This window comes from Piliocolobus tephrosceles, chromosome 16 (assembly GCF_002776525.5).
Source record: "Piliocolobus tephrosceles isolate RC106 chromosome 16, ASM277652v3, whole genome shotgun sequence".
Taxonomy (NCBI): domain Eukaryota; kingdom Metazoa; phylum Chordata; class Mammalia; order Primates; family Cercopithecidae; genus Piliocolobus; species Piliocolobus tephrosceles.
Window position 1 is genome coordinate 57,625,274 of NC_045449.1, and position 22,195 is coordinate 57,647,468.

General features: G+C 43.4%; 2 protein-coding genes across 2 annotated transcripts in view; one reads left to right on the forward strand and one right to left on the reverse strand.

Moving 5' to 3' along the window:
* Positions 1 to 16,957, reverse strand: part of CCDC47 (coiled-coil domain containing 47) — a 29,733-nt gene extending 12,776 nt beyond the window's left edge. Inside the window, exons 1-6 of the mRNA XM_023193997.2 lie at positions 16,650 to 16,957; positions 8,468 to 8,751; positions 6,972 to 7,079; positions 6,284 to 6,458; positions 3,472 to 3,593; positions 3,147 to 3,212 (exon numbers count right to left, since the gene is read on the reverse strand). Of these exons, the coding sequence (XP_023049765.1) occupies positions 3,147 to 3,212; positions 3,472 to 3,593; positions 6,284 to 6,458; positions 6,972 to 7,079; positions 8,468 to 8,731 (735 nt within the window). The 5' untranslated portion in view covers positions 8,732 to 8,751; positions 16,650 to 16,957. The remainder of the gene's footprint in view (positions 1 to 3,146; positions 3,213 to 3,471; positions 3,594 to 6,283; positions 6,459 to 6,971; positions 7,080 to 8,467; positions 8,752 to 16,649) is intronic.
* Positions 16,958 to 17,416: 459 nt separating this feature from the next.
* The window catches only part of DDX42 (DEAD-box helicase 42), a 48,680-nt gene continuing 43,901 nt past the window's right edge, over positions 17,417 to 22,195 (forward strand). The window contains exon 1 of the mRNA XM_023193998.1: positions 17,417 to 17,608. The gene's annotated coding sequence lies outside the window, so the exon portion shown is untranslated. The remainder of the gene's footprint in view (positions 17,609 to 22,195) is intronic.

Here is a 22,195-nt window from a genome sequence, read left to right on the forward strand (position 1 = left end):
TGGGACATTCGAATGCATCTGAAGAGGGCAGTCTTTTGGGGCTGAGCCCTTTAATCTCTAGGATTTGAAGCTAACTCCAGGTAGATAGTGTCAGAATTGAATTGAGGCTGGGCACAGTGGCTCATGACTGTAATCCCAGCACTTTGGGAGGCCCAGGTGAGAGGATCACTTAAGGCCAGGACTTCATGAACTGCCTGGGCAACATAGCAAATCTCGGTCTCTAGAAAAAAAAAAATTTAAATTTACAAAATTAAAAAGAATTATTATTATTATTATTGAATTCAATTGTGGGATACCCAGTTGGTATCCAGAGAATCTGAGAATTGGCTGTTTGTGTTGGAAAACAGCCCAGACAAGTAAACAGTTACTAGTACTCTGACTGGGCCAGAAAGATAAAAAATTACAAGCCTAAAAGGGTCTTGATATGTGGGAGGCCGAGGCGGGCGGATCACAAGATCAGGAGATCGAGACCATCCTGGCTAACACGATGAAACCCCGTCTCTACTAAAAATACAAAAAATTAGCAGGGTGTGGTGGCAGGAGCCTGTAGTCCCAGCTACTCCGGGGGCTGGGGCAGAAGAATGGTGTGAACTCGGGAGGCAGAGCTTGCAGTGAGCTGAGATCGCACCACTGCACTCCAGCCAGGGCGACAGAGCGAAACTCCGTCTCAAAAAAAAAAAAAAAAAAAGACTCTGATATGATATATTTGTTATATTAATACTTATATCTTTAAATGCTTGGGTGAAATAATTTTTACTATATGGAAGAAGGAAAATGTCCATATAGGAAAAGAACTGGTAAGATGGCAGCTGTAAAAGAAAACATTTTCTGCTCTTCCATCATTGATGGGAAATTACACAAAGCAAACCTTAAACAGAATTTTTAAAAAGGGGCAAATAAAATACAAAGAGCCACGTATTTGTTGAAGCAATTTCTCTTAGCGGGAGGAGGGAGACAGAGAAAGAGAGCTGAAAATGATTAAAATGCTTTTAAAGAATAATTTCTACAAAAAGATGGCTGAGGATACAGCAAACTTTCCTCCTAACAAGACGGTGGTTGGTGGGAGAAAGGATGACAGAAATATTAACTGATAGGGCTCTAAATTTTAGTGGACTAAGTCATCATGGCCATATTAGAAAAATTAAAATAAAAATACAGGTTTACAAGTAAAAATGAGACCTTTAAAATATAACAGTGGGGCCGGGCACGGTGACTCTTGCCTGCAATCCCAGCACTTTGGGAGGCGGGTGGATCACCTGAGGTCAGAAGTTCGAGACCATCCTAACCAACATGGTGAAACCCTGTCTCTACTAAAAATACAAAAATTAGCTGTGTGTGGTGGCGGGCGCCTGTAATCCCAGCTACTTGGGAGGCTGAGGCAGGAGAATCACTTGAACCCGGGAGGTGGAGGTTGCAGTGAGCCGAGATCAAGCCACTGCACTCCAGCCTGGGCGATAGAGTGAGACTCCATCTCAAAAAAAAAAAAAAAAATATATATATATATATATATTATTTTCAATCCAATACTATTTCAAAGTACCTAATTTACATCACTAACAAAACACTTACAACCCAAATACTATTTCATACTTTCACATATATACGTATCTATCTGTCTTTTTCTATTATAGAAAAGAAAAAACTGTCTTATATATTTTTGTTTCTTGTAGCAGTGGGAGCCAGCACACTTATTTATCGAAAGAGTGAAGAGGCCAGGCGCGGTGGCTCACACCTGCAATCTCAGCACTTTGGGAAGCCAAGGCGGGAGGATCACGAGGTCAGGAAATCCAGACTATCCTGGCCAACATGGTGAAACCACGTGTCTACTAAAATACCAAAAAATTGGCCGGGAGTGGTGGTGTGCACCCAAGTCCCAGTTACCCAGGAGGCTGAGGCAGAAGAGCTGCTTGAACCCAGGAGGCCGAGATTGCAGTGAGCTGACATTGCGCCACTGCACTCCAGCCTGGCAAAAGGGCAAGACTCCGTCTCAAAAAAAAAGAAACAATGAAGAAAGAAGGAATGTGGTATTTGTGAGAAAGGACACAATTTGCAGATAAACATACTGATTTGTTTTATTTTATTTTATTTTTATTTTTTTGAGACAGAATCTCGCTCTGTCCCCCAGGTTGGAGTGCAGTGGTCAGATCTCAGCTCACTGCAAGCTCCGCCTCCCGGGTTCAAGCCATTCTCCTGCCTCAGCCTCTTGAGTAACTGGGACTACAGGCGCCTGCCGCCTCGCCCGGCTATTTTTTTGTATTTTTTAGTAGAGACGGGGTTTCACCATGTTAGCCAGGATGGTCTCGATCTCCTGACCTCGTGATCCACCCGTCTCGGCCTCCCAAAGTGCTGGGATTACAGGCTTGAGCCACCGCGCCCGGCCAACATACTGATTTAATAAAGGAAAGAAGATATACCAAACATAAGGTCCTCAGATCATGACTGCAGCTTATTCAGCCAGAAATGTATTATCTGAAGCAAAACATATTTGAGAAGAAACCCAGCTATCAGACAAAAATAAAAACATATACAAGGAGCCAAGTTACCCATGAGGGCCACTACCTGTCACAATTGCTTTGCCCTTTATCGTCAACGCTAAGTCAATCGATCTGTGTGGTGATACAGTATCACCTCTTTCCCATCAAAAGGCCCATGAAAGCCCCCTGACAACTGCACAGAGTGGAAGATGATGCTCTGTCCAAGGAGAAAAAGGGTACATTTTTTGTCAAGGGACACAAATTGGCAGAAACTAAAAACACAGTCTAGGCAGAAATGGAAAAAGCTCTAGGAAATAATTCAGTTTGGGCCAGGCGTGATGGCTCACATCTATAATCCCAGCACTTTGGGAGACTGAAGTAGGTGAATCACTTGAGGTCAGGAGTTCGAGACCAGCCTGGCCAACACGGTGAAACCCCGATTCTACTAAAAATACAAAAATTAGCCAGGTGTGGTGGTGGGCGTCTGTAATCTCAGCTACTTGGGAGGCTGAGGCAGGAGAATTGCTTGAACATGGGAGGCGGAGGTTGCAGTGAGCCAAGATCGTGACATTGCACTCCACCCTGGGCAACAGAGTGAGATGCCATCAAAAAAAAAGAAAGAAAAAAAATAATTTGGTCTGTACACAGAAAACCAGCGGGAAGAATACATACCACTTGATCACTCACTGGCCTCATCATTCGGGCCAGGACATTCAGTAAGTCTTGTCTCTTGAGGAACTGAAAAAAAATGAGAGAAGCAAGTACATTCAATTGCAACTCCTACTTAGTATAAAAAAAGGGCCTTGGAGGAGAATCAAACGCTTCATCAGATATACTTTACGACACATTTGCCAGTTAGCATAAATATCACTTTTAGACCTCATTTTAAGTCAAATATGAAGGGATAAGATGCTGAATTGGGGGGGGGGGGTGCTGGGAATCACAGCTGGACAAAATTAAGGGAAGATATATATCGTACAAGAAGTTTCCTACTTACCCTCAGCTGGATAAGCATGCCCTCACAGCACACTCGACCAGAACACCATAGGTTATAGATGTGCTCATTCTCCTGGTTCAATTTTCCTGTGCTTGTTGCTTCTTTGTTAGTTCCATCATCCCCTAGGGGTAAAACCACTTAATGTGACTCAACAGAAAATGTCAAGGCCGGGCCGGGGGCAGTGGCTCACGCCTGTAATCCCAGCACTTTGGGAGGCTGAGGAGGGTAGATCACGAGTTCAGGAGTTCGAGACCAGCCTGGCCAGCATGGTGAAACCCCGTCTCTTACATAAAAAAAAAAATTATAAAAAATTAGCCAGGTATGGTGGCGTGTACCTGTAGTCCCAGCTACTTGGGAGGCTGAGGCAGGAGAATAGTTTGAACCCAGCAGGTGGAGGTTGCAATGAGCTGAAATTGCATCAGTGCACTCCAGCCTGGATGACAGAGCAAGACTCCGTCTCAAAAAAAAAAAAAAGAAAAAAGAAAAAAAAGAAAACAAGGCCGAATATCTCACGTTCCTCTACCCTGACTGCAAAATGATCATAACTTCAGAGTAGCAATACTTTGCTGTCTTACAGAACTCTGTTTGGACAGGGACTAAAATAGATTAGCACTGTTCCTTTTACTTTTTAAACTATTGTTTCTATTAGAAGAAATATGGATTCTAAGCACATGTTTGTCAGTTTAACAATGATCAGCTTGGAGTATAAGTCTCTCAGAGTACATACAAAATAGGAAAAAAATCAGTTGAAATATCTCTGCCAAAAGTTAAAGAAAAAAAAATCTCCTATGGAGTGAATAAAAAATACTGTTAATACAAACTACTCAGCAATTCCTCACTATGTCTCCCACGAATTAACTTTAACCAAGCTTTCTTTTCCAATGCAAAATAACTGGGTCTTACTAATAGTATTAAGAGTTGTATTTTAAATCTAGAAAAAAGCTCAAATTCCAATACTTTCTCTCTTCATTTAATTCATTAAGTATACAAAAGAAATTGCTCAACCTCACAAGGGAAAACAGACTGATACACCAAATGAAAACAAGCAAGGGGAAGTAGAAGGAGCCAAAGCTGCTTTTTTTTTCCCCCCAAATTTCCCGGTCAAAACATACTCTGAAATACTATGGTACAGTGGAGACAGGGTAGACTTTGGAAACAGGTAGATAAGTTCTGATATCTTGGTTGCAATGTAATAGCTTAGATAACTTTTAACATTTCTGCCCTTCAGTTTCCTCCTTAGGAAAACAGCAACTATAGCCAACTGACAGTGCTGTTACAAAAAGTAAAAAAGAAACACTGTATGTAAAGTATTTAGCATAATATATAAACACTAGTGTGTTGCAGAGCAGGTGGATACATGCTTACTATTAAAGAGAAATAAGGTGCTAAATGCCAAATAGGTGAATGTGAGGTTAGTCCACCTCATTCCCTACATTGCACAACTACAGAGGTTCCTTGAAATCCTTCAGTGTATATTTCAGCAGTGGATCCAAAACTCAAGTGTCCAGATTCTAAGGGAATTTTTAGGAACTTTCAGTTTCTAAAAGACGAAATGAAAGCATTTATTAAGCTACCTAAAATGTCAAACTTTCTTGGTTTCTGTCAGAATTTTATCAACTTGTTTTGAAAACATCTATTACATTATTCTAATCAGAAGCTGTTTAGCGATTTTACTGCTGACTCATGAAAAATGAGAAAATTATTAAATACAATATATTCTTATTTTTAGAAACAGGGTCTCTCATTCTATCACCCAGGCTGGAGTGCAGGAACATGATCCTGCATCACTGCAGTCTCAAACTCCTGAGTTCAATTCTCCCACTTCAGCCTCATGAGTAGCTTGGGACCACAGAAGCACACCACTGTGACCGGCCAATTTTTATTTTATTTTATTTGTAGAAACAAGGTCTCACTATTTTGCCCAGACTGGTCTTAAACTCCTGGCCCCAAATAATCCTCCCACCTTGGCCTCCCAAAGCACTGGAATTACAGGTGTGAGCCACCGCACCCGGCCAAAAAACAGGATCCTCAAGGCTGGATGCAGTAGCTCACACCTGTAATCCCACCAATTTGGGAGGCCGAGGCAGGCAGATTGCTTGAGCCTAGGAGTTCGAGACTAGCCTGCACAATATGATGAAACTCTGTCTCTACAAAAAAATACAAAAATTAGTTGGATGTGGTAGCATGTGCCTATAGTCCTGCCTACTCAGAAGGCTAAGATGGAAGGGTCTCTCGAACCTGGGAGGTCGAGGCTACAGTGAATCGTAATCACACCACTGCACACAAGCCTGGGTAACAGAGTGAGACCTTACCTCAAAAAAATAAAAATAAAAAGACCGGGTGTGGTGGCTCACACCTGTAATCCCTGCACTCTGGGAGGCCGAGGTGGGTGGACCATGAGGTCAAGAGATTGAGACCATGCAGGCCAAGATGGTGAAACCCCGTCTCTACTAAAAATACAAAAATTAGTGGAGCATGGTGGCGCACGCCTGTAGTCCCAGCTACTCGGGAGGCGGAGGCAGGAGAACTGCTTGAACCCAGGAGGTGGAGGTTGCAGTGAGCTGAGATCGCGCCACTGTACTCCAGCCTGGTGACAGAGCAAGACTCTGTCTCAATAATAATAACAATAATATAAAATTAAATTAAAAATCAAAATTAAAAAAAGAAGAGCAGGGGGAATCCGTGAGAGAAAAAACAATGCACCCTCTTTGGTACTCCATGAAAGCAGTTAGATGCTTATACTGAGGAGAATACATCAAACTTACCAGATTGTTTTCAAGCAAGAAGCTGGGCTGACATTGACCTCACTTACCTACTAAAGTAAAGTTGCTCTCCAAAAGCTCCCTATGAGTGTTAAACCAGGCCTGGGCAAGGCGACTGTTTTTATTCTTCCCAATGATGTAATTCATGATATAAGCAAGCAGACCAGTCACCATCAAAATTTCTAGATAATAACTCTCCCAGCTGTTCTGGAGGTGTGCAGGAACCTAAAAAAGCAAAATCATTCCATTAAATGTTAGCTGAGACTGAATGGAGTCTACCTCATGGAAGGAAGAATGAGAAAATCCATAAACAGAAGGGATACTTTAGCTATCTGTCATTGGACATAGTTATACTTTGAAAAATAGGTCCATTTTACTTTTCTAGGCTAGCTTTATAAAAGATTCTTTAAGGAAATATAAGGACAATCAAATGGGATGAAAAGCTGGAAAGCCCTTTGTATTACACTTGGTCCTTAATCCCCCAAATAAATTCAATGTACTGTACGTCATCAAGGAATAAATTTTACTTATTCATTGATAAGTAAAACTAGAAGTGCTAGAATGATAAACAGGGGTTGCTTCTGTAGGTGGTGATTTTTATCAGAAGAACTGATGTCAAGCTCTTTCTCAGTTCCCACTATTGCATTAATACCAGTTATACATCATTAATTCTATTTCTGGGATTAATGACAAGACATTTTGTTGTTTAGTTGGGAATTCAGAATCCTGGATACCTACATCAACAATTGTTATTGGGTCTTTATTTTTGCTAGAAGAAGTATCTGGTTTGTCTTCATAACCTTCAAATTCTTCATCATCATATGGTTCACTCTCCGTATCTCCCTCCTACAAAAATGAGGCATCATCTGTTTTCCTCTACAAATGTCACCAGCAACTGTGTCTCATTTTGTTGGCAACATTTGTTGAGGAAAACAGAATGTGTAAGCAGCAAGCATAGAACACAGATGTTACATGTTTTTAACAAAACAGTTGGGTACAAATTTCAGCTTAAAATGAGAAAGTTCTGGAGACCTAATGTACAGCATGGTGACTACAGTTAATAATAATATATTACAGACTTGAAGTCTACTAAGAGAATAGATCTTAAGTATTCTCAACACACACACACACACACACACACACACACAGAGGCAACTATGTTAATTAGCTTGATTGTGGTAAGCACTTCACATTGTATGTATAGGTATACCAAAACTCTACATTGTGCACCTTAAATATATACAATTTTTGTCAGTTATATCTCAATAAAGCTGGGGGGCACCCAAAACACCAAAATGATGACTCCCCATGCTTTTGATGGCAAAGTTCTTTCTCTCTTTCTCTCCTTCTCTCCTTTTCTTTCTTTCTTTTGATAGGTCTTGCTCTGTCACCTAGGCTGAAGTGCGGTGGCTCGGTCTCAGCTCACTGCAACCTCTAACTCCCAGGTTCCAGTGTTTCTTCTGGCTCAGCCTCCCAAGTAGCTGGCATTACAGGCATGCACCACCACGTCCAGCTAATTTTTGTATTTTTAGTAGAGACAGGGTTTCACCATGTTGGCCAGGCTGCTCTCAAACTCCTGATCTCAGGTGATCTGCCCGCCTCGGCCTCCCAAAGTGCTGGGATTACAGGCATGAGCTATCATGCCTAGCCAATTGTAAAGTTCTAAATAATACAATTCTCATCGACAAACAGTATCTATTCTCTAACCCCTCCTCCAGCTGGGGTTTCAATAGAAGAACACAATTCATTCTGCTAATGTAAAAGGTGGAAACTTACCACAAAACATTTAGAAGAGTTCTACCTAGTGAATGAAAATGAAGATTCCAGACAGTAAAGGTCTCCTGAGCCTAAGTATTAATGTTTTTTTTTTTTTTTTTGAGACAGAGTATTGCTCTGTCACCCAGGCTGGAGTGCAGTGGCACGATCTCGGCTCACTGCAAGCTCTGCCTCCTGGGTTCATGCCATTCTCCTGCCTCAGCCTCCCCAGTAGCTGGGACTATAGGCACCTGCCACTATGCCCAGCTGATTTTTTTGTATTTTTAGTAGAGATGGGGTTTCACCGTGTTAGCCAGGATGGTCTTGATCTCCTGGTCTCGTGATCTGCCCGCCTCAGCCTCCCAAAGTGCTGGGATTACAGGTGTGAGCCACCGCATCCGGCCATGAGGATTAATTTTAAAGTTTGGGAAAAGTGCTAGTTACAAATTTTTCCAAGAAAGCAATAAAAAGAGCCTCACCTGGGTATCTGCATCTTCAAAATCTCCTTCTTGGTTTTCATCCTGCCCTTCCAACTCCACAGTGGTCTCATCTTCATCATCTTCAGTGGTTATGACCCGTTGAGGAGATTCAGTAACAGAGTCTTCCATGACATCCTCAAATTCAGCGAAGTCATTATCGTCATACTCTACTATGTCCTCCTCATCCTCAAAATCATCAAACTTGGCTTCAGAGACACTCCCAAACACCAGAAGGACAACACAGAAAGTGTGGAAGGCTTTCATTGCACCTTGAGAAAAAAAGCCTAAAAAAAAAAGAGAACCCCAAAATGGATTGCCATTCTATACATACTGATCAGATTTTATAAATAGTAAAAATCTATAAACCTCTCCTACTTTTCTCTTATTCAGTACTATTAGATTCAGATCACATTATATAAAAAATAACTATTAGATTCAGATCACATTATATAAAGAACAACTCAAGAGGCTTGGGTTCTAGTCTGGATCCTGGCACTAGATATCTGTAAAATCTTCAACAAATCATCAAGTCATTTATTTAATTTCTTTTTTTTTTTTTTTGAGATGAAGTTTTGCTCCTGTCGCCCAGGCTGGAGCACAATGGTGTGATCTCAGCTCACTGCAACCTCTGCCTTCTGGGTTCAATCGATTCTCCTGCCTCAGCCTCCTGAGTAGCTGGGATTATAGGTACGCACCACCACACCAGGCTAACTTTTATATTTTTAGTGGAGATGGGGTTTCACCATGTTGGCCAGGCTGGTTGTGAACTCCTGGGTGATCCACCTGCTGTGGCCTCCCAAAGTGCTGGGATTACAGGTGTGAGCCACTGCGCCCAGCCCAAGTCATTTAATTTCTTTAGGTTGGGTTTTCTAAAACTCTCTGTCCATTGACACAGAGTATTCAATAAGCATTTTTTGAGGGCCTATTAAAAAGTTTTCTATAGAAAATGAGAAGGAGGTAAAAATGAAGGAGTAAGATGTAGCTATTTATCTGTTAGTGGTAACAAGAATAATCCATGAATAAAAAGGCCATTCACCCTTAGATTGATTTGTATTCATGCATGAACAAATTATCATAAGAGCAAACACTTAAATCACTACGTGCTAGACACTGTTCTAAAGACTTTACAAAAAGCAACTAATTTAATCCTCATAAGAACACTCTTAGGAAAGCTGCAATATTAACATCCCCATTTCACTGATAAGGAAAATGGGGCAGAGAGATGTTGAGTAGTACAACTACCAAGTGACAAAGAGCTGTGATTTGATCCCGGAGTTTTGCCTCCAGAATCCATGCTATGAACCACTTCTCAGGCTGCTTCTCAAATGTAGGTAGGTGGCTGTGCTTTCATATAACTTGCTTAGAAGCAGTAATTTTTTGCTAACCAATTGTTCCTAGTGTGTATGATGGAATTCAATATATTGTTTTATAGCTTTTTGAAGAACATTAAGTTTTCTAATATATGAAAAAACTTCTGCATTAACAAATATAATGATATCATATCTGTGACAAAATATGTGCCCAATTATATGAAAACACAGAGGACAATTGTAACCATTTTACCAAATAGGTAAGGCTTCACAAAAAAAAAAGAGAGGGAAGACCATTTGAGCTGAAATTTGAAAAGTCTATTTCAACCATCAAACCCATTTAGGCTGTATTTCTGGTCCTGTCCCTCATCTAAACAACAGTCCTATGTCATAACTCACTGTAACCTTGAAGACATATCTGTTTTGATGTCCTACAAACTTTTCGTGTATCTAGTAAGATAGTAAATATTTAGGCTTTATGGGGTACATACTGGTCTCTGCTGCATATTCTTCTTTTTATTTTTTTATTTTTTATTTATTTATTTATTTTGAGACGGAGTCTCGCTCTGTCACCCAGGTTGGAGTGCAGTGGCTGGATCTCAGCTCACTGCAAACTCCGCCTCCCGGGTTCACGCCGTTCTCCTGCCTCAGCCTCCCAAGTGGCTGGGACTACAGGCGCCCGCCACCTCGTCCGGCTAGTTTTTTTGTATTTTTTAGTAGAGACGGGGGTTTCACTGTGTTAGTCAGGATGGTCTCGATCTCCTGACCTCGTGATCTGCCCGTCTCGGCCTCCCAAAGTGCTGGGATTACAGGCTTGAGCCACCGCGCCCGGCCTATACTTCTTTTTTAAAAAAAAAACTTTAAAAAAATATAAAGACCATTCTTACTTCACAGGCCTCCCCTCAGGCTGACCCTATCCCTGACTATAGTCATCTCAAAATCATCAGGTATCTGAATTTCTCTATTTGTATATTAATATCAATCACATTTTTCCAGTCTTGCTTGTTGAAAAGAACAAGATATCTAATGTTTTGCCTTCTTTTTCCTTTGAAATCTATCACCCATGAAATCCTGGTGTTTCCTTCTTTGATTCCCATAGCCACTACAATGCAAGTTACCCCCACCTGCTGAAGAGCCACCATATTATTCTAAATGGTATTGTCTTAATGATCTCCCCACTCCCTACTTTTCCTCCCCAAAAACCCACCAGCATCTTTCTAAAAGAGAACTTTTGTTATATCTAAGGATTCAATAATCATCAAAGGCTAACCAATTATTGCAAAAGTAATATAAAAACTCCTTTGGCATTCACTGCTTTTCACAATGATCCTACTGTAATTAAATGTACCTTCACTAAAGCATATCGCCACAGTAGATACTATGCCAAGATAAAGCACAATTCCTGAATTGAAAATAAATTTGCACAGGAATTCAGTTTCAAGGACATGTGCTACAATATGATTTATGATGGTGAAATTTGGTTAAACTCTTTGATTAAACTATGGATGTATAAAAACCAAAGCTACTGTTGTCCATTAAACATTGTTACACAGGGTGGTGGCTCTCCCCTGTAATCCCAGTACTGTGGGAAATTGGGGACAGTGGATTGCTTGAGCAGAAGAGTTGGAGACCAGCCTTGGCAACATGACAAAAACCCACCTCTACAAACAAAATAGAAAAATTAGCTGGGTTTGGTGGCATGTGACTGTAGTCCCAGCTACTCGAGGAATGAGGTGAGAAAATTGCTTGAGCTCTCAAGGCCGAGGCTGCAGTGAACTGTCATCATGCTAATGCATTCCAGCCTGGGTAACAGTGAAACGTGCCTCAAAACAAAACACAAATAACAAAAGAAAAACCTCAAAGTAATTAAAAAAAAAATTTGTTACACAGCCTGGGCAACATAGTGAGACTTCTTCACTACAAAAAAAAATGTTTTAAATTAGCCAAGTCTCACACTCATTCCTATAATCCCAGCAGTTTGGGAGGCCGAAGTAGGCAGATCACTTGAGGTCAGGAGTTAGAGACAAGCCTGGCCAACATGGTAAAACCCTGCCTCTACTACAAATAGTTCAAAAATTAGCCAGCGTGGTAGCGCACACCTGTAATCCCAACTATTTGGGAGGTTGATGAGAATCACTTGAACCTGGGAGGCAGAGGTTGCTGTGAGCTGAGATCGCACCACTGCACTCTAGCCCGGGCGACATAGGGAGACTCTGTCTCAAAAATAAATACATAAATTAGTCAAGTCTGGTGGTATGCACCTGTAGTCCAGCTAGTCTAGTGGCTGAGGTGGGAGAATCACCTGAGCCCAGGAGGTTGAGGCTTCAGTGAGCCATGACTGCACCACTGCACTAAAACCTGGGCAACAGAGCAAGGCCCTGTCTAAAAGAAAAAAAAAAATGTTACAAATGAAGGTGAAACCCAGATTGTTTTAGAAGCAAATGCACATAAAGAAAAAGGTTGGCTGGGTGTGATGGCTCACACCTATAATCCCAGCACTTTCGGAGGCCAAGGTGGGCAGATCACCTGAGGTCAGGAGTTTGAGGCCAGCCTGACCAACATGGTGAAAACTCATCTCTACTAAAAATACAAAAATTAGCCGGGCATGGTGGCAGGCGCCTGTAATCCCGGCTACTTGGGAGACTGAGGCAGGAGGATGGCTTGAACCAGGAGGTAGAGGTTGTAGTGAGCCAAGGCAGTGCCATTGCAGTCCAGCCTGGGCAACAAGAGTGAAACTCCATCTCAAAAAAAAAAAAAAGAAAAAGAAAAACAAAACAAAAAAGTTTAACAGGGGTGTCCAATTTTTTGGTTTCCCTGAGCCACATGGGAAGAAGAGTAATTGTCTTGGGCCACACATAAAACACCCTAACACTAATAATAGCCGATAAGCTAAAAAATATAATGTTTTAACAAAGTTTGCAAATTTGTGTTAGGCCACTTTCAAAGCTGTACTGGGTCACATGCGGCCTGCAGGCCATGAGTTGGACAAGTTTGGTTTAGAAAAACATACATTTACACACAAATAGTAGTTAGCTTATATAGTAGAATTGTGGGTATTTTGTCTTTATTTTTCTTCATATTTATTTTACTTCTTTTTTTGAGGCAGAGTCTCGCTCTGTAGCCCAGGTTGGAGTCTAGTGGTGTGATCTTAGGTCACTGCAACCTCTGTCTCCTGGGTTCAAGTGATTCTTCTGTCTCAGCCTCCTGAGTAGCTGGGATTATAGGTTCCCACCACTATGCCCAGCTAATTTTTTTGTAGTTTAAGTAGAGATGGGGTTTCACCATGTTGGCCAGGCTGGTCTCGAACTCCTGACCTCAGGTGATTTGCCTGCCTTGGCCTCCCAAAGTGCTGGGATTACAGGGATGAGCCACTGTGCCCAGCCTAATTTTTTTTTTTTTTTTCTGTAGTGTACTTTTGTCACTCGAGAAGAGGCATTGCAGACTGAGGAACAGGTGTGGCATGGAGGCCTGAAATGGCATATTTTAGGAGCCTGGTATGATAGAGCATTGGGTTTGTAGACTCAAGTGGGAGAAAGAAGGCTGCAAAGGCCCTCAGGGGCCAGGTCATGATGAAATCATTACTGGCAACTGCTGGGAAGTGGTAAGGATGGAAGCCATAATGCAGTGAGTTGAGTACTAACAGAGGTGAGAGTATGGCAAAGGGAAATATGTACTACTCTTTGAAGGTGCTCTGGGACGGAGAGTATTCTAAATCTCATTTACAGCACTGAAACTTTTTAAAGAAATCAGTTTAATATCAAAGGTTATTGTCCAATGCCTTGCAATCCATGGATGCTCAAGAAATTAAATGCAATTAAATGCTCTTAAAGGCTGGGTGCAGTGGCTCACACCTATAATCCCAGCACTTTGGGAGGCCAATATGGGCAGATCACTGGAGGTCAGGAGTTCGAGACCAGCCTGGCCAACATGGTGAAATCCCATCTTGACTAAAAATACCAAAAAATTAGCTGGGCATGGTGGTGCACACCTGTAATCCCAGTTACTTGGGAGGCTGAGGCAGGAAAATTGCTTAAACTCCGAAGGCAGAGATTGCAGTGAGCCGAGATCACGCCACTGCACTCCAGTCTGGGTGACACAGCGCTCTGTCTCTAAAAAAAAAAAGAAAGAAATTAAATGTTCTTAGAATTAAAGAATTAAAGTTCACAAAATTTGAAAGGTACAAAAGATTTTGAGAAATGCCATAAAGGATAGGTCAACAGTACAGTAGGCCCTATCCATGGGTTCCACATCTGTGGATTCAACCAACCACAGATTGAACATATTTGGAGGGAAGAACAATTTTAAAAAATACAATTAAATTAGGTATTATAAGTAATCTAGAGATAATTAAAGTATACGGTAGGAGATGCATAGGTTATATGTAAATACTACACCATTTTATATAAGGGACTTGAGTATCCATGGATTTTGGTATTCTCAAGGGGTCCTGGAACCAATCCCCCACAGATATCAATGGAGGACTAAACATCCTTTCTTTTCTTTCTTTTTTTTTTTTTTTTGAGATGGAGTCTCGCTCTGTCACCCGGGCTGGAGTGCAGTGGCCGGTTCTCAGCTCACTGCAAGCTCCGCCTCCTGGGTTTATGCCATTCTCCTGCCTCAGCCTCCGAGTAGCTGGGGCTACAGGCGCCCGCCACCTTGCCCGGCTAGTTTTTTGTATTTTTTAGTAGAGACGGGGTTTCACCATGTTAGCCAGGATGGTCTCGATCTCCTGACCTCATGATCCGCCCGTCTCGGCCTCCCAAACTGCTGGGATTACAGGCTTGAGCCACCGTGCCCGGCCACTAAACATCCTTTCTATACTAGTTGATCCTTCAGGTTAGTATCAAGGGACATTCTATGGAAAAGCATGTCACTTTGTCAATGCCAACCTCAAAGAGGTTTGGGATGTGTCTCTAAACATCCCTAGCTTCCTTTAACCATCTTTAGTTACTAATGAATGTTTTAAAACTCTGGAATGTATATTTTCCACTTCCACCAGACCTAAGGGTCTTCAGTCCTCTAAATTGCTACCTGTTAAAGTTTCTCTTCTACTTTTTCTAGAATTTCCCTCTAGTTCTCATGTTGTAATATTTGGTCAAAAGTGGAAGAAATATGGAAAAAGAGAACACACTTTGGTGGAATTAGAATTTGTTTAAAATGTCAGCTGTAGGCTGGGTGTGGTGGTCCACGCCTGTAATCCCAGCACTTTGGGAGGCTGAGGTGGGTGGATCATTTGAGGTCAGGAGCTCGAGACCAGCTTGGCCAACATAGTGAAATCCCACCTCTACTAAAAATATGAAAATTAGCTGGGTGTGGTGGCAGACACCTGTAATCCCAGCTACTCGGGAGGCTGAGGCAGGAGAATCGCTTGAACCCGAGAGATGGAGGTTGTAATGAGCCAAGATTGCGCCACTGCACTCCAGCCTGGGCAACAGGGCGAGGCTCTGTCTCAAAAAAATAAATAAATAATAAAATAAAATGTCAGTTCTACCATTTACCAGCAATATGACCTTAGCCTAGTTACTTAAAATTCCCTGTTCTCTACATACAAAAAAGGGATACCATTTGCCACTTGCCTCTTAGGGCTGCAGTGGGTATTACGGGAGGTATGTAGGAAGTTTTAATACACTGCCTGGCATATATAAGGCTCTCAATAAATATTAGTTCCTGTTTCTTTCTTTCACGGTGCATAATGAACACCCTTTAAGTTAAAATACGTCATCGTCAGTGTTTTCCTTTTCTTTTCTTTTCTTTTTTTCCTTTTTTTTTTTTGAGACGGAGTCTGGCTCTGTCACCCAGGCTGGAGTGCAGTGGCACCATCTCGGCTCACTGCAAGCTCCGCCTCCCGGGTTCACGCCATTCTTCTGCCTCAGCCTCCCAAGTAGCTGGGACTACAGGCGCCCGCCACCACGTCCGGCTAATTTTTTTGTATTTTCAGTAGAGACGGGGTTTCACTGTGTTAGCCAGGATGGTCTCGATCTCCTGACCTCGTCGTGATCCGGTCGCCTCGGCCTCCCAAAGTGCAGGGATTACAGCCGTGAGTCACCGCACCCGGCCTCCTTTTCAAATCCTACTCTTAAAACTTTTTTTTCAAATATAAGTAACTAAAAGTTAACAACGGAACAGTCAACTAGATTAACAGCCTACCAAAAGATCTTATCATTTCAAATTGAATTTCCACTTAGAATATTCACACCACAGAAACACTTCTGAGATAACTCAGCACTATAATGGAGATCCTTCAAGGTTATTTAGGTCACAATCATCCAAGACATTTTTACCTTGGCCTTCCCCTTAGAAGTCTCTGCTGCACCTGTTAACTCAGTTCTCAAATGCACAAGTTCTTGCCAGGCCACCCAGCCTCTATGACTCCTGAAGCAAGCAACACAGGACCAAGGAAAATTCACACAAGCACTGACAAGTCTGGTTTGATTATTTTCTGCAAGCTCATCCAGTAGTTCCTCAGCGACTGAGTCCAGACTTGAGGGAAGAGGACCGAGTGAGGCCATTATTCCTTGTTGTCATTTTAGAATAGGCCTTTCTGACAACGGCCAGAACGAGTATTCTGGAAATCATGCAGACTTAACCTCCAGAGGAGACTGGGCACAGAGGTTTTTGCTTCTACTAAACCTCCTCGCCTAGTTTCTCCCCACCTAAGAGAATCAATACATCCTAAAGTCATCCTGCGGCACACACTGTACATTTCCTCTAACTCTGCCCTTCTGGCTATCATTTGCTCACAGCTCCGTGGGAAAGTTCGCGTAAACCATTACAGTTATCTCAACCGGACCAGGCTACAGGCCAAGCAACTCGGAGTCACCGCTCGGCCTGGCCCGACCCCGCCGACAAGCGCGTCCTGGCCCGCTCCTTACCTGTGGCCAAGACCGAAACCCGGCCCAGCGCCCTGCGTCCGCCACTCCTGCCCCGCCTGCCTCTCGGCCTGGCCGCAGCCTCCGCGATCGCAGCTGTTTTACTGCCCTGGATGCCTCTAGGACACAGCCAGAACCGTAGCTCAGTCACGTCGCGCCTCTCTTCACGTAGCCTCCGCCGTCGGTTACGTAGAATGCGAGCGGCTCGTGAGCGCCTGCGCGCAGTGTGCGGGGCGGGACGCAACACCAGGGACAGCCGGAGACCTCCCTCTTCCTCGCCTAGCTGAGGCGAGGTGGGGCTTCTGGGAAAATTACATAATCCCCGCCCCTGGGCCGGAACTGCCCTCGCCTATACCAATCCTCCCCCGTAGGGTTCCGTCAAGTTGACGTCACACGGAACCGGTGCTCCGGAAGCTAAAGGTGGCCATGCTGTGCGAGACCACGTGGCCAAAGGCAAGAGTGTCGCTGTAGTAGTATTTGCCACGGACCAGAGTTTAAATGATAGGCATGTTCATGTAAATGTGGTTTCTGCCCAACCCGTTTTCTCTTGGGATTTTTTGACCAGCCCCCTGACGCCACTTTTTCTTCATTCCCAGACCCACTTTCTAGACGGGTCATGAACTCTGTCCACCCAACTAGCAGTTTCCTGTCAGAGTATCTGAGGAGCCTGTGAGGCGTTCTGGAGCTTTAAGGTCAGGCGCCTTCCGGGAGTCGTAGCCCCGGCCCCGCCCTTCGGCCCGCGCACTCCTCACTGCGCATGTCGGATTTTTGTTCCCCTCCCCCCTTCAGCAACGGGCCGTGAGGCGGTGGCAGTGGCGGTGGCGGCGGCGGCGGCGGTGGCGGCGAAGGGGGCGGAGAGGAAGGAGCGCGGCGGGACCTGGCTGGGACAGCGCGTACTTTGGGCCGCGGGATTCTCTCCGTGCCGGCGGTGGTAGCAGCTGCGGCTGCAGCCATAGCAGCAGGTTCGTGCGTGGGGGTTTTGGACGCAGGGCCGCTAGTCCTTGGGGGCACTGGAGGCAACTGCTGGGCCTAGCGAGGGCGGAGGAACCACGGCCTCGCTTAACAAAGAGTCCGCAGAGCCTCGGGGCACCGGCGGCCGGGGTGCTGGGAAGGGGTGGGAGTGCGGGCAGAGGCCTCGAGGGTTCCTTCCTAGCCGCGTCGCCCTCCCACAGCTCCCGCTTCCCTCGCAAGTCTTACCGAGGCCCAGTTGGCTTTCCGGAGGCGGCGCCCGCCCGCCTAGGAAAGGGATTTGCTGGGTGCCCGGCTCCGAGGCAGGGATAGCGCGGGGAGAATTCTGGCCCAAGGAGGCAGCGCTTGGGAGATGCAGGCTTCCGAATTTGGGGTCCTGATAGGCAAAAGCTGCCAAATGAGAGGAGTGAAAATATATAAGCGATGATCTTTGTGCAGCCTTGAGTAGGTCGATTATTAGCATCACTGTAGTCACACAAACTTTTTTGCGGCCTACTTGAAAGCCTGTCTGATGTGAATAAATAATTTATGTGGAGTTGCAAACATATGCGTCAGAAACATAGGAGAAGCTCTCGAGAGTTTTGGGGAATTGAATATAATAAAAGGAGTGTTGTTTACACTCCTATAGGCAGTTATCCAATTTCCTGTATATTCTTTTTGTGAATGATGTTTCTATGTCTGTCCTCCCTCATATACACCTAGGACTTCCTAAAAGGCAGGGACTATGTCTTAAGTCACTTTACAGGGCCTGGCTCAGTTCTGGCACATAGGAGGTGAGCAGTGAGTGTTTCGTACAAAAATTAACATTTAGACTTTGACAGCTGGGAAAAGAAAATGTGTCTTTCTGTACCTGGAAGAGGCATTTACACAATGCCTAATGTACAGTTCATTCATTCAAGGGATATTTTTATTGGTGCCTATTCTCTAGCGCCGTTCTAGGTGATAGGGATAGGTGTTAGACCCCTGCCTTTGTGAAACTTAACTTTCTAGTAGCGCAAGGAGAGGCAAACAAATACATAAATTATACTGAATGTTAGAAGATGATCAGTACCTTAGGAAGAAGAAAGTCGGAAAGGGGGTTGGGGAGGTGTTGTTGGAATTTGCAATAAAGTGGTCAGGGAAGTCCGTTCAGACAAGCTTATGTTTAAGCGGACTAGAAGGAGGAGTGAGCCTATGTTTATCTGGGGAAAGGAACGTTCCACGCTAGAGAGTAACAAATATAAAGGCCTTGAGAAGGACAAAACTGGCCCGTTAAGAGTGTGGAGACCAGTGCGTTTGGAGCACTGTGAGCTGAGGGAGTATTAGGAGATAAGGTCTGGGAAGAATTGGGGGAAGGGAGTGAGCAGAACAACCACAGCCTTTTAGGCTGTTACTTAGGAAAGATCTGAGGGTTTCGATCAGAGGAATGATAATATCCGATTTATATTGTAACAATTTAATATGAGAGAAGTGCAGTTATTTAAATTTGTTTTGTTGCATTGATAGTCATATAATCAGCTCTTAGTTGCTTTAAGCTGACAAGAGAAGGGATGCTTCTAAAATAACCATAACCTAGCATTTACTTATATTTGGTTTAGAAGAATGTGATTACGTTCTTGAGTTTTTATATAGATTCTCATTAAAGAACTGACCTGTATATAGTGTGTGAGATACTCTCAAGGTATTATGTAGAGTAGATGCTAATCACTGTCACTAGAACTCTTTCTTCCACCTCCAAAAATGCAAGTGATAAAGTAATGTGGTTTATATAATCAGTTGTTTTTAGTCCACTATATTTAAAGTCATTTAGATCATATCTTATTTTCCACCATTGCCAAAAACACAAACTAGCTGAATTGTCTTCCTTTATAAGCGTGTTCCACATTTATTCTCACTTCCTAGCCTTCGCTAGTTCAGTCTTTCTCCCTAGAATGTCATCCTCTGCACGTCTCTACCCAGCTTGCATCTTTCTGTGCCTAGCCTGGCTTCTGGCTCTTTTATGACGCTTACCCCTGCTTGTTAGCTCATGGTGATCTCTGACATCTTCAGTGTTATTGTGGCACTTACTTGTGAAACACCTGAGTTGAAAGAAGTCTGATAGTCCCAATTTACCGATGAAGAAATTGGGTCTTCAGAAATAATAATATAATGAAAAACAAGATGGCAGCTGACATATTGAACAAGTACATTTTTGTGTATGAACTTAATTTTTCACACCAACCCTTGAGATAGGTGATAGTCTCATTTTTTTTTTTTTTTTTTTTTTAAGATAGTGTTTGGCTCTGTTGCTCAGGCTGGTCTCAAACTCCTGAGCTCAAGTAATCCACCTGCCTCAGCCTCCCAAAGTACTGGGATTACAGGCATGAGCCACCACACACAGCCTCTCACCATTTTATAGATGAGGAAACTGAACCCAGAGAAGCTAAGTAACTTCCCTGAGGTTCATATCAAGTTAGTAGCAAAGATAGTTTACACACAGCCTGTGCTACTTTACTATTCTGTTAAGATTTCTTATGAAACCACCACATTTTATTTATGTTTTAGAGACAGTGTCTTGCTGTGTTGCCCAGGTTGGAGTGCAGTGGTCCAGTCAGCTCACTGTAACCTGGAACTCCGGGGTTCAAGCAATCCTCTTGCCTCAGTCTCCTGAGCAGCTAGGACTACAGGCGTGTGCCACCAAGCCTGGCTAACTTTTATAATTTTTTTGTAAAGACAGGGTTTTGCTGTGTTGGCCAGGCTGGTCTCAAACTGCTGGCCATAAGTGATCCTCCCACTTCAGCCTCCCAAAGGGCGAGGATTACAGGTGTGAGCCACCTTACCCAGCCAGCCATAGGATTTAGTGCCTAGAACCATACCAAATAGGACTTCATCCCATCTTGACTATTTCTCCTGAGCCTAGTTGTAGATCTCCTTTAGTCTTTTACATATTGAATAAATGAATATCTAATATTGAAAACGTAAGAGAAAAGTGAATAAGCCTGTTTCTTCAGCCATGAATCCTATAATACGGAGTTGGACTGGAAAGGAAGTTGAGGAAGGAGATGCCATTTCTTCTTTTTTTTTTTTTTTTTTTTTTGAGATGGAGTCTCACTCTGTCGCCCAGGCTAGGGTGCAGTGTTGCGAGATCTTGGCTCACTGCAAGCTCCGCCTCATGGGTTCAAGTGATTCTCCTGCCTCAGCCTCCCCAGTAGCTGGAACTACAGGTGCTGCCACCACACCCGGCTAGTTTTTTTGTATTTTTAGTGGAGTCGGGGTTTCACCACGTTAGCCAGGATGGTCTCAATCTCCTGACCTCATGATCTGCCCGTCTCGACCTCCCAAAGTGCTGGGATTACAGGCATGAGTCACCGTGCCTGGCCAGGAGATGCCATTTCTTTGGGGAAATCATATTCATGTCTTTAGGAGTTTGTATTTGAGATGTGCTTTGTAGGACAGGACTTTGGTATGTACTTATAGTTTATAGGAAAGAGATTTGATGGGGAGAGGATCCAGGTAGAAGGAAGAGGATTCACTAGAATGCTTGTTTTCTTGGAAAACTAAGTACTTGTGGAGAGACCCTGGGAAATATAAATGGTAAAGTAGTTTGATGCCACAATGAAGGGTCTCATTCCAGCATGATTAACTGTGGAGAGCTATGGAATTGAGAAGAGTGACATAGTCAGAAATATGTGTTCTGGAAGAACCTGGAAAGGGTTTTCTATAAGCATCTGAATACTGACCTCCCTTCTGTGAGACTTTTTCTAGTTCCACAGTATTAACACACACTATGCTACTCTACCAAAGGATGTAAAATTTGCTTTTCTCTTTTCACTGTGTGTCTCACTATTACTCCATCATTTTATGCTTTACTACACAGAATCGCTTCTCATAGACTATGGAAGATTTGCTGGTTTTAGATGAAGCATCTGGATGTACATCACCATTACTTTTCCAATAAAACAGACATTCTTGGGACAGTAGTCGGGGGAGTATTACCTGTCAAATGTCATTCGTCTCAGAGAGGCCTTGCCTGACTTAAGTCTGTAATAGCTTGCCTCTTACCCTCTTGCTTGCTTTTCATAGCACTTTTGCTACCTGGAATTACATGATTTAGTTTTTCTTTCTCCTGGGCCAGACTGTAAACTCTGAATGTGACTGTGTCTGATTCCATTATGGTATCCTTAGCACCTTAGAGCGGTTACTGGCACAAAGTAGGCACTCAGTATATTTTGACTTGGTGATCACTCTGGTAGTGCTGTGGGAGTTTGATAATAGAAATATATATATATTTTTTGAGACAGGGTCTCGCTCTTATTGCCCAGGCTGGAGTGCAGTGATACGATCATGACTCACTGCAGCCTCCGTGTCCTGGGTTCAAGCAATTCTCCTGCCTCAGCCTCCTGAGTAACTGGAACTACAGGTGCGTGCCACCACGCCTGGCTAATTTTTGTATTTTTAGTAGAGACGGGATTTCACCATGTTGGCCAGGATGGTCTTGATCTCCTCACCTTGTGATCCGTCTGTCTCGGCCTCCCAATAATCAGAAAGTTTTTTTAGGAAATAATTGCAATAGTGGAGGCGGAGATGGAAAGGCGGGTATGCATGAAGGATGTCCCTCATAG